At 42.4% G+C, this 11,792-nt stretch overlaps 1 protein-coding gene across 2 annotated transcripts in view; it reads right to left on the reverse strand.

The window, feature by feature from the left end:
• The window catches only part of CDPF1 (cysteine rich DPF motif domain containing 1), a 44,160-nt gene that overhangs the window by 8,872 nt on the left and 23,496 nt on the right, over positions 1 to 11,792 (reverse strand). Inside the window, exons 1-3 of one of the 2 annotated variants that reach the window (XM_031597251.2) lie at positions 10,835 to 10,957; positions 2,411 to 2,530; positions 121 to 232 (exon numbers count right to left, since the gene is read on the reverse strand). In XM_031597251.2, the coding sequence (XP_031453111.2) occupies positions 121 to 232; positions 2,411 to 2,523 (225 nt within the window). In that variant the 5' untranslated portion in view covers positions 2,524 to 2,530; positions 10,835 to 10,957. Of the gene's footprint in view, positions 1 to 120; positions 233 to 2,410; positions 2,531 to 10,834; positions 10,958 to 11,792 lie in introns of those variants that run through there. The other variant, XM_090147523.1, reaches the window with a different exon arrangement.

An 11,792-nucleotide genomic window follows, 5' to 3' on the forward strand; every position in this document is an offset into this window, starting at 1 on the left:
GGGAAATCAACAAGACCATGCAATTAGCCAGCCTTAAAAATAAGATGTTTGGGTTGATGTGTGGTCCTGGACTGGAACAAAAAGAAATGACTGAAGAAGTTTGTTTTGTTTGTTACTTACTGCACCAACACACACACTTCTTCTACACAAACTGCACAGAGACCCAAGGATGAGGAATTTTTCCTTCTCAGGGGTGAAAGGGTCCTTCATGACAAAACTGTCTTCCAAAATCCTATAAGAGAATTTCAGACTTTTAAAGGTAAATCTCACAGTATGGGAAGAGTTCAAACAGGGAAATTGGGGAGGCTGAAAGGGTGGCAGTCTTCCCTCCTGGTGTTGCACAAGACAGTGTAGCAGCTATACAGATCCCTTCTTCAAAACCAGCATTGTGACTGCTTTCTGCCAACAATACTGCACTATCTAGCTTTCAAGATTAGGGCAATTGGGTGATAATCTCAACATTGTCTTACTAGGCATTTTTCAGTGCTTTGCTTTCAAGTACTTCTTATGGTCTGCTTTCATGACAGGCACTCCTTCACACAGCCAGTTTTAGTACTTTTTCAAGTTATTACCTCAACTGCACAACTTTAAGTAGGATTTCTCTTCCAAAGCTGCGTACACCAAATACAAAATAAAAAGAGCCTGCTCTTAGTTATGTCCATGCTGTAAAGCTATGGTTCTCACCACGTGCAAGCAGGAGCTGATAGCACAAAGCATTACAATGGTCCAATATATTCTTCCTTTGTGTCAGAAACTGTACTGTTTGCTTCAGAGTAACATTTATTAATAATTTGCATTTATTAATAAATTGGCAACCTGCTTGGGAAAGATAAAGCCTTATTCTTCTTGGGAGCTCTAGGCAAAACAGTGCAGAAGTCAGTTTGTTGTCTGTCTGCACAGGGCACCCTGCAAGGCTGGCTTATTTCTGCATATAAATCAATCCTGAGTTCTGTAATAATATGGAATATAATACATATTTAAGAGACACTGTTAACTCATACTATCATCTTTTAATTGCCTGCATATAGACACATGTATGTACATGAGCATGTGTGGGTGCATTCCTTTTTCCCCCTCGCTCATACAAGAAGTGGCATGGCTTAAGCCTTTCACCCTTTCATTGTCAGCAAGAAGCAGGCATCTTTACATGGCAGATCAACTCCTTAACAAGTCTTCCAGTGTATAAACACTGGATTATCTTTGCAAAGCTTCCTTTGCAAGATTTTCAGAGTCCAAGCCATTGTACAAGCCTTCACGTTTGGCATATGGTTCGTGTAGCACTGCACTTAGAACTAGTGAGTAGATAAGAAAATAAAATCAATAAAGACAGTATGTAAAGCTATTTTTTATGCACATACATAAGTGTTACGCTCCATCATTATTCTTTCGCTGTTTGAAACTCAACAATTCAGTTACAGCCTAGATGTTAAACCAAGCTTGGATAACCTAGCGTTAAGATCTGCACTCAGCTTTAATCCAGACTCTTTACCAAAGTATGTGATCAAAGGAGGACCATTCCTCTTCTGAGTGGACAAAGGAAAAATTAATAGCACTGTGGGATTTGGAATGATAAAAATACAGCTGTCTAAGGATAACAAATCTAATCTCAGCTGAAGTAGGTGGCAATCAACAGCTGCTTCAACCTTATAAGAAACAGAGCAATCTTAGTAGGGTGAAACACAGAGTATACACCTGATTCCCAGTTCATTCCTGAATATGTTTGCCTGATGGATTTGTTGACCAGGATGGCCTCAAAAGAACTGCTCACACATTTAAAGCTAAGTGCTTTGTTTTATGGTGAATCTGATGTCTGCAGACAAAGCACTGACTTCATTGTTTCTGGTCAAACTATCTCTGCTTGGCAGATAGAAAAGGCTTAAGTCTTCTAAAAAGTAAATATGTACTAAACTGCCACACACTTTAATGCCCAAGAACCATCTAGTACAAAAAAGCACTGCTGCTCAAAACTCCACGTGTCAAACAGCTCTTAAAAAGTGTATTTACCATACATACAAGATTCATGCTGTGTTTACACGTTGCCCAGCTGACACAGCTGTGAGATATAGGCTATTCCCAGAAACGCTGTGCTGACAGTCAGTAATACTCTAGTAAGAAAATTATGGTATAGGTAAATTGTAGGGTGGCCACTAAGTTAGGAAATATGCAAAATACAAGTCTGTCTACAGTACTGAAGCAGGACAGGAAAGCTGATTTTTGTTTTCACTATCAACACTGACACTTAAAAAAATTTCTTTCCCATGAAAAAAGAAAATCACTAAGTACCAAACCTAAGATTCAGGGTCAATATGGCATAACACTGGGTTAAATCAGCATACATTATTCTGCAGCACAAGGTTTCCAGTGCCTAGAGCATAAATGAAGTCTGTAAAACATGAAAAACTATACTTACACAATAGAGTGTGTGTTTGGTGGCTTCTGCCCATAGTATGTGTATGGAGCTGTTAAGCCACACAGCTGACACTTGAACTCTCCTGTAGGCGCAGGTTCTTTGGGAGAATCCATCTTTAAACTATCAACAAAAAAAGCAAAAATATTTTAGCTCCAAAATGCAATTATGGGAGCGTGTCTGTAAGAAGATTAAAACACAAAACATCCAGCATTGCAAACTAAATTCCAATGGGAAATTGGCTACTGCAAATCTTAGCTAGTAAACATTTTCTCCCAAATCAAGTTATTTTCCCATGTTCCAGTTAAGTTTCCAAATTCCTTAGATAGGAGTCCAAAAATAAAAATTTGCCTATGAATTTAGAACCTGATCCACGAAAGAGTTTAGGTAGCAAGGTACACGACTGTGATCTGGAAAATCTGCTCCCTTAGTGCCTCTCAGACTACAATCTTCCATCGGCTATGCAGAATTCCAATCCAGTTCTGCAATGTTCATCTCATGCCACCAACTACAAATGGAGCCTTTTGAAAAGGCTTGGGGCCCCACTGATGAGGCAGGTATGAGAAAGGTGGGCGCTGAAAAGATTTACTGTGCTTTTTTCCTTGCATCTGGTTCACCTCCTCATAGTTTTGGGAGCTTAACACTGACTCCCTGTTCTTATCTGGCTCCTTATGGAAACAAGGCTAATGTAATCACGCCTTGTGTAGAGAGAGCGTTGGCCAATTCAAACCACAGGACAGAGGAGCAGGTCCCCTCAAAAATGTTTATGTTCTATACCTTTTAAGAAAACTGGCAGAAAAGGGAAGGGAGACTGTTTTATCTTTACTCAGAATACCTGTGTACTTCTAATAATGAGAACCTGCACATAGGAAAGCTATTGTCCATCTTTCTGAAAGGCTTCAGTCACCCATTACAAAGATACAGCTATCAACTCCACGACAAAATAAAACGCGGTGTGCTCCATCAGCTCCAGTGCTTACAATACTATTTGTTTAAACTGTTGGCCATGGATTTTCATTTGGGAGCTTATTCTACACTGATATCACTTTATTTGAGAGTCACAAGCTGCAGTTTTCAAAAAGCACAGTGCAGCAAGCATTCTTTCAGGACTGATTTTTATGTGTAGGCATGATCAGATTAAACACAGCTAACAACGTGCATGCCCAAAATTTGCCCTAGTCTATGAATGTAATGTAATCACTTGTTTACAGTTGAGGAATCCTTGCCCACCTGCACCATTTTCCTGAATGGACACTTTCATTCTGCAGCTGGCAAGACAACTTGAACTTTTAATTAAAGTCTTCCCACTTTGCGCGGCATGCAGTTTTCAGCTGTAAACCTGTCAGCTTTTTTAAGTGAACCAGAGCTGGCAGCAAGTAGTTCAGAAGGTAGACACTAGGAACTCTGATTTGGACAGTATCTCAGCTGTCATCCAGCTCCCTCCTGCCAAAGGATAGCAGGTCATCCCCTACTCTCTTAGCTTGCCATCCGCACCCTTCCTCTGCAGAGCTGATTCAATTCACTAAGGCCGTGTCTCTGTTTCAGCTGAGGATGGGGGTATGCTTTGGAAACTAATTGCATAACTGTCCCCACTTATCACACTTGGTCAGCATCATGGAGCAGTCTGAAAGCCCACAAACCAGAGTCTGAGATAAAACTCAAACTGAAAGATGTTCCAGAAGTGTAATAAGTATCTTAATATACTCCAACCTGAATGTCCAACTAAAGGGCATCGGAGGATAGGAATAGACAGAGTCAGAAACACCTTGATGCATACAGAGTGGGTATCCAGTATCTGGCATCAAATACATGGGTTCATGCCTTTGCTCTTATTGCATCACACTATTTACTACTAGCTACCAATGTAGTCAAAAGTAAAAGAACTACTTTTACTTTTTTTTTTTTCCTTGTTGCTTTTGTGAGCTAAATTGGCTTGCAGAGGAATTCAAGAACTTCTAACAGCAGTAGATGGTAAGAAGCAAAACCACAGAGCCAGAAAGGGAGGGCTGAGATGAGGGACATGTATTTTCCCTTTTCAGTGACAGTGAGCTGCTATTTCTGCTCACCCTGTGTGGTGAAACTGAATCCTTAGAGACACATGCCGCTAAGGGGAATTGAGGGCAAGGTGAAGCAGGGCTGTGACTACTTGACATCTAATATTCCAGAAGAACAGGGAGCCCCAAGATCCTCAGATGTTACAAGGACTCATTGACAGATATTCAGTCCATAAATTCATGCTCTGTTAAATTGTGAAATTTAACTTTGGGAATAATAAACCTTACCTTTTAATTCCTTCAAACACCACCAATTCCACTGCCATTCCTGGCATTTCAGTGGTACGAGTCCTTCAAATGTAACACAAATGGGTCTGGGTACTGATTTAATAAATAAATCCAACTCTTATATATAAATAAATACCTTAGGCAACTACATTTTCTGGAAAGTGATGTAAACCTTGGCTATTATGTATTTTACCTTGCCCACAGGGATGTGGAAAAAATTTAATTAACTGAAGTGCTTTCAGATTTTCCAGTTAGATATAAAGCACGTATGTGGTGTATATTTCTCCCTGAATATTAAAATTAGGATTCTTCAAACTATACTCAAAGTCAAATAAGAAGTCTGCTTTTTGAATGTCACATTTTAGGTTTAACATGTAAGTCCCCCAAACACACCTAAAGTTACCTTTCTGTCCGCAGTCAGTAGCAATACCAAGACACTCACCTGTCTGAATGAAATTCAGTCTAGGAAACTGTATGAAATTTTCAGTCATCTTTTTTTATTTTAAACAGGGGAAGTAATTAACCCCACATGGTATGGAAAGTCACTTGAATTAAAACAGACAACATAATCACAGTTATCCTTTCATTAAAATAAAGCAAAACACCACTTACTTAAAAAAAAAAAAAAAAAAAAAAAAGAAAGAAAAAATGTAAAAGAAAGATATTTATGGCAGTGGGGATCACAGACTTTGGAATGAATGCATCCTTATTCCAAGTCAGACGAACTGCCCAAGCTTCAGAGATGAAGTGTGTTGGATACAGGGACACCAGCTCTCTTATAAACCTCTGGCATGTAGAACAGAATCTGTACACTGACTACCACTGGGAAGGAATGATATCTACGTACAAACAGATTTTTGGCTATGCCAGTTGAAAAGCATATGATCCTGCCTGCAAGGCACAGGTGAACTCACAATCCAGGCTTATACGTCACTAGTATCAGCTGCACCAAGTTTTACTTCATTGGAAATAGCATTTGTTCCAAGAGCTTGTCTACACAGTAGCACTTAGGAAAGTTAAGGTTACTAACTGACAGTGCAAAGTTCACACACATACAGGTTTCAGGACCAATGCACCCATTTATAAGTAAAGTCTGTTACATAACAAAGCAAGGTTGTCATCCTTCTGCAAAAAAAAAAAAATAATGACAGGTGTAATAAACTTTTAGTTTATGCATGCGCTTCACACCTTCAGTCTAAACCAAACACATGCATCCTACTCTCACACAAAGCTTCTAGTACTTCCAAAAAGCTCATCTGCAATTAAAGAACCTTATTTTCACCTCAGATAACAAAAAGCACAGAAGCATTTCTGGAATAGATAGACAATCACAGACTCCGAGCTCATTGCTTTGGTCTTATACACAAACTTAGCAAGATGCCCAATATGAAAACTACAACAAAGTATCTGCCTCTCCTCCAAGCAGATGTACAAAGTGAGGACTAGATCCCTTCCAGCATACCAACTACAGGACGAAGGATCTCTTGAGAAAGTAAAAGCCAGAGATTAATCCTTTTATCACTATGACAGCCAAATCTGTGACCTTGAGCAACTCAAATCATCAGCAGTACTAACACTGGGTATTTCTCTTTTCTCTGGCACCTTTCTCTTTCTCTTTTAAGTACTACATCCCAGTAACATGCCAAATGTTCTGGGTAGGATGTAACGAAGAAATCTTTAAGAACAGCTTGTTTAGAACTGAATTCTGCATTTGTCATCTTGGCTCTAAGCCCCAAGGCACTTTAACACATACTTACTTTAAGCACATGCATAGCTCTTCTGAAAAGAACAGTTCTGCTACCCACACGTTTGATTATGAAGCAAAACACTGAACAAGCATGCTCAGCAGAAACCTGCCAAGTCAAGCCCAGAACGCTGCAGGACATATGCGAGGTTGGCCCACGTGTCATGGTGAAAGGCAAAGCACAGACTTTAATGTCATGCTGAAGAAATAACTGCAGTAAAAGAAAGGAGCAAGTTAGATAGCATTGCTCTAAAAGTGTTTCTCCATGCTGTGACTGATACGTGATATGGATGGAGGAAATGGCTTTCAGTGCAGTTCTCTAGGGACTCTTAAAAACTTCAGGGTAGTTCTGCTTGGAGCATTCTGCTAACAGGTCTGAAAGGCATGCCAGAAATAATAAATCACCACTAAACTGTCAGGGTCAGTGGCAAAGCAGTGACACAGATAAGTAATCTGATTTTCTCTGCTTGGAACCTTGTTAGTACAAGTCTTTACAATGTATAGGTTAAAGCCCCTCTTGATATTACACAAGACTCATGTATTTCTAAATCGCCAATAAACCAAAGAAACTATACAAGAAACAACCTGCTTACAAATAGACAGACTTTGATTTGAAAGAGCGTCAGATAAAACCAACACTGACACACCTTTAATCCTCTCCAATTAAACCCATTTCTTTCTCCTGCCAAGATTTTCCTGCTGTATCCAGTGATCATGATGATGACCTACTAAAATATTCACAGCTTGATTCTCTATGGAAAGAAGTGCTCTCTACTGGAAGGCTAGGAGCCACTGAATACATAGCCTAGTAAACACCAAGTTATTCTGCAGTATTTGGTGCAGAATAAGTTTAAACACACCTCAACATCAGGAACGTACTCACCTCTTTCAGAAAAAGAATCTACTGCCTCACTGCTCAGCTAGTAAATAAAATAGCAGAACCTTCTTCCTGCTCATTAATCCCCAGGTGAACAGCTCTCTCTCCCTACAGTTTCCTTATGCTACTGCCCTGAAGGCACACTTAGGTTGCTTGCTGGCTTGCCTCCCTGCTCTTTCTTTGAGCTGACTTACCTTGGATTCACCACAAAGAATTAGTCTAGAAATGCAGTTTAGCCAAGTGTGGCCACTTGGAACTTTTATCTTTATTACCTCTCACAAAGATCACTTGACTGAATTAAACTTGACTTGTTGCAGCAACTTCTCTCTTCAGCTGGGTGCTGGTATTGCTCTCTCTGCTCAGAAGAAACTGAGATCACAGCAGGACACGGACTTCCCTCAAGGTACAGGTCACATAGCAGGCCTCAAGTGCTGCTTTTTAATGACAACTAGTGGGAATCCCCATGGCAGCAGGACAAACAGCCCTGCCAGGGGTTATCCCATGGGGCAGATGTCAGCCCTGGAGGCAGACATAGAAGAGAAAGTGAGCATGTTTTCTGAGCACCTGGAGGGAAATGTTTAAATAGGGTGTGCCAGACAAAATACTGCAGCAAAGTAACATAGATTTTTTAAAAATCAAAAACTTCCCTAATGTCAAAAGGTTTTAGGAACACGAGATGAATCTCAAAAGGACACCTGTTAATACGGCATTTAACAACGCTGTGAAACAAACAAACAAAAAAAAACACAACACACCTAGCCCAAGCACTCCTTATTGAATATGGCAGCCAGCCAGCTCCGAATTAGACAGCACTTAGTAAAGAATTTCAAATTAGGTGAGAATTTAACAGCTTCACGCAAGAATGCTGCAACACGGCTCTGATTTACACACACATACTACTGCCCCCCGGTGGAAACATCGGAGCAGCACAGCTCTGGCTGTAGAGTTCATTTGTAGCTGCTGAGAATTCCTGGTTCGGTAACTCAGCTGTTAGGAGGGCCTCGGTTGTAAAAGACCAGCTATGTGGATCGTGCTAGAGTGAATTAATGCTTACCACAAAAGCAAGTTGCCCAAGTATGCCCGGTAGGCCATTAGGGTCCATGTCTGAGGCCACTTCCATGTCTGCCTGCAGAATGCTGGATCTCTGACATGCGACTGAACAATGCTGACACAGGGAGCAGCAGTATAATTGGATCTTCCTTTCCACCCATCCCAAAATTAATCTATCATCTTTTCTGGGTTTTTTGGTGTTTTTTCTTTTTTTTTTTCCTCCATCTCCCTCATTACTCTTCCCTCTTCTGCTCTTCCAACAGGCTTTTCTAGGTAGAGTACAATGTTTACCACATCGTGATTATCATCCATCCTAATGATTCTATAGGAAAAATGGCCCATAAGATGAAAGAAGGCAAATTTGTTACTCTTTTCACAGCAGGGACTTGGAGGAGAGTAGCTAACACAGGAGACCAACCAAATGAACACACTGAATGGAATATCAGTTCTGGATTACAGCTATTCCTTGCCAAAAAAAGGCAAAACAGATCTGAGGTTTAATTTCAGTAGATCTCCCTTCTGGCATAGATGCAATAAAGCATGCTACAACCATATTTTACCCTGTCCTGAACTGACTTCCTCCTCCCTCCAAACTACTGCTCCCTGTTACAGCTTTGTGAGATTTATAACCATGGTGAAGATAGTAAGGCTCTATTAATATGTAAGCTATTATGCTTCCCTTTAGGTGTCCTTTAAGAAAAGTTATGGAGGACCACATGTACCAGTCAAAGTATCAGCATAGTTAAGTACAACCTAAACTTAGCATGACACTTTTCAACAGCATAAAACTAGGAACACCTAGATTTCGTGGAAATATGGGAGGAGGGGAACAGTGTCAGAGAATAAGACACAGCAACTTGACATAATCCTGAAAGAAATAAATATAGCTTCAGTGATTTATCTCTCTAGAGGAAGCAAAGTTGGTACTGATAGAAATACCTTCTGCTATGTGGGTTGCATGTTACAGTGTCCTTGCTGTGAGAGGCAGTGCTTGTTTTTCCCTGAGATCAGCAAAATGTTAAGCATTAAGCAACTTGGGGAAGAGAATTCTTTCCAATAAACGTGACTGATGCTGTCAGCTTGCCAGGGCTGAGCTCAAGGTAAGGACTCCATAATCCAATTAACCTTAGAACACCTTAGAAAACAAAACACAAAACTGATGAGGTGTGGGTACATATCATCAGCTTTGAAAAAGCCCAAAAATTACAAAGTGCTGTAACTACTGTATGCATAACACTCTAATACATATAGCCCCACAAACCTTCTTGCAGGCACAATCATTTCTCCTGAAAGATATATTGCTCAGATTTCACTGTACAGGCTGTTGTGATCAGTGAGCATGAGCCACCAAAGCAACAGATATCCCTAGCATCTTTGATAAAGGACAGAAGCCCACTGTCATTTAGAGAGTTTCCTCTTCCAGAACGTTTGCTGAGAGCTCTCAAGTTCTGGGGGAGAATGGGTTGCTTTTTTTTTTTTTTTCTTTATGCTCTTTTTTCCATTTCATTTACAGCCTACAGTGTAAATCAGTTCCTAAAACTGAGACTAGGAGCTACAAGTCCTTCTCACTTATGCATACTGTAAATTCCTGTTTTCTGTATATGTAGCAATGTGAAATTGCCCAGGCACTAAGATTGTAGATTATTAGCATATGTGCAGGTTAATCTGTTTACTCTCTGAAAAACTTTGCCTCCCAACCATTACCTGAATTACTCTGCATTAAAAAAAACAAAAAAAAAACAAACAAAAAAACAACAACAACAACAACAAGAAATAAGGCTGAACTTACTTCTTTCAATACCTGATACTTTACCAAGTAGCTATCACAGCCCACTTACAAGAACTGCTTCCATAGTTTTCCATAGGACAGAGAAATTCTGCCCATGTTTTGTACTCTGCAGAGTCTGCCCTTGACGGCATGTGTGCTTATGCTCTTCCCTCCCAGATTTTCTGGACAAGTCTACTCATCCACTCAGCACAGGTAAAAATGAGAAAGGGACAGGTTTTTCCACACGTGACGAAGGTTTTTCACCCTTCACATCCCTATCTGTTTAGCAAGAGTAACTGGGGCTGACTAAGATCTCACTGAGGTTGAGGATGAGAACAGCAAGGTGGAGCTAACCAAGAAATAGAGTTGATGGGGTGTACTTGGAAATTCAATATGCCCTTTGTGTTTTAAGAGTTTGTAAAAGTACTAGATATAGCTACAGATGGCACTTCAACATGCTGTGACGTTTATGTTGCACAGACCTGTTTGGGGTAATGATTACCAGGACACAAACAGATGCACAGAGATGGGAGATAGCTCGAGGCAGTATTCGGCCCGTTACACCAAAGACACAGCAGTTCTGATGGCGTTCTGCAGTGCAGCCAGAGACGAGCCTCCTGCCTGCTCAAGTGCCTTGGAGATGACCAACCTCTCTCCTGCAGCAGAGAGGCCATCGCTTACATCACTGAGACGTGGAGATACTTACCGGGGGCTCTCAGAGCAAATTCGGAAGGAAATTGTGCAACTGTGTCTCAAATCCCTTGCAACCTTCCTGCTTCCTTCCTCGTCATTTTCAAAGAGGAGCCGGGTGCCCGATTGTCTCCACAGCTCTGCGGTTCTCTCAGTGCAAAGCCGCGATGCCGAAGCACAGCCGGTTTGGCGCAGCCTCACGCTGGAAACCCCCGGCTTTCACAGGACACCAAGGTTTCCTCCAGGCTCCTTACAGCTCCTCTTCTGCGCACCACCACGAGCATCGCCGCACGCTGCCGTCGGACCGCCTTTCACTTCTCCCGGAATCCTTTGCAGGGCCGCGTCCCGCAGCTGCAGCCCCGAGAGAAGAGAAACAACCCGCGGCCGCTGCGTTATCACGAACAAGGAGCGCGTCTGCACGAAGATCCCCGCAGAACAGGAGGGAGCTGTGCCCGCAGCCCCGTGCCGCGCAGCAGGCCGCTCTCCGGCTCGGCCCCTCCGCACCCCTCTCGCTGGCGCCGGGCACTGCGGCGGCACGCCGCCCCGCTGCGAGCGCCCCTCTCTCCCACCTGGGCGCGGGGCTCCGTCCTGCCGCTGCCGTCCGCGCTCCGCCGCGGCGCCCCGAGGCCCGCTGCTCGGGACGGGATCCCGCGGTCCTCCCCGAACGCGGCACGGAGATCCCGGCCGCCAGGGAGAAAAGCGGCTGCGTTTTTCAGACCCCGGGCACGCGGCCGGCACCCACGCTGCTTTGAGACTACTAAGAAGTGGGAGCCATAGCTACGCTGCGCTGCGCAACTCGGCTTCGCGCCGCTTCCGCCGCGACTGCGAGGCGTCACCTCGAGGGGACGCGGCCCGCGCTCCTTAAAGGGGCAGCGCCGTATTAACCGAAGGCCTGTAGACCAGTACTGCTGACAATAACAAATCTAACAAATAATACATTGTAGTTTATTCTCTTGCACAAGCATTGCTGCCTT

The sequence above is a fragment of the Phasianus colchicus genome, chromosome 1, assembly GCF_987193195.1.
Source record: "Phasianus colchicus chromosome 1, bPhaCol1.hap1.1, whole genome shotgun sequence".
Lineage (NCBI taxonomy): Eukaryota > Metazoa > Chordata > Aves > Galliformes > Phasianidae > Phasianus > Phasianus colchicus.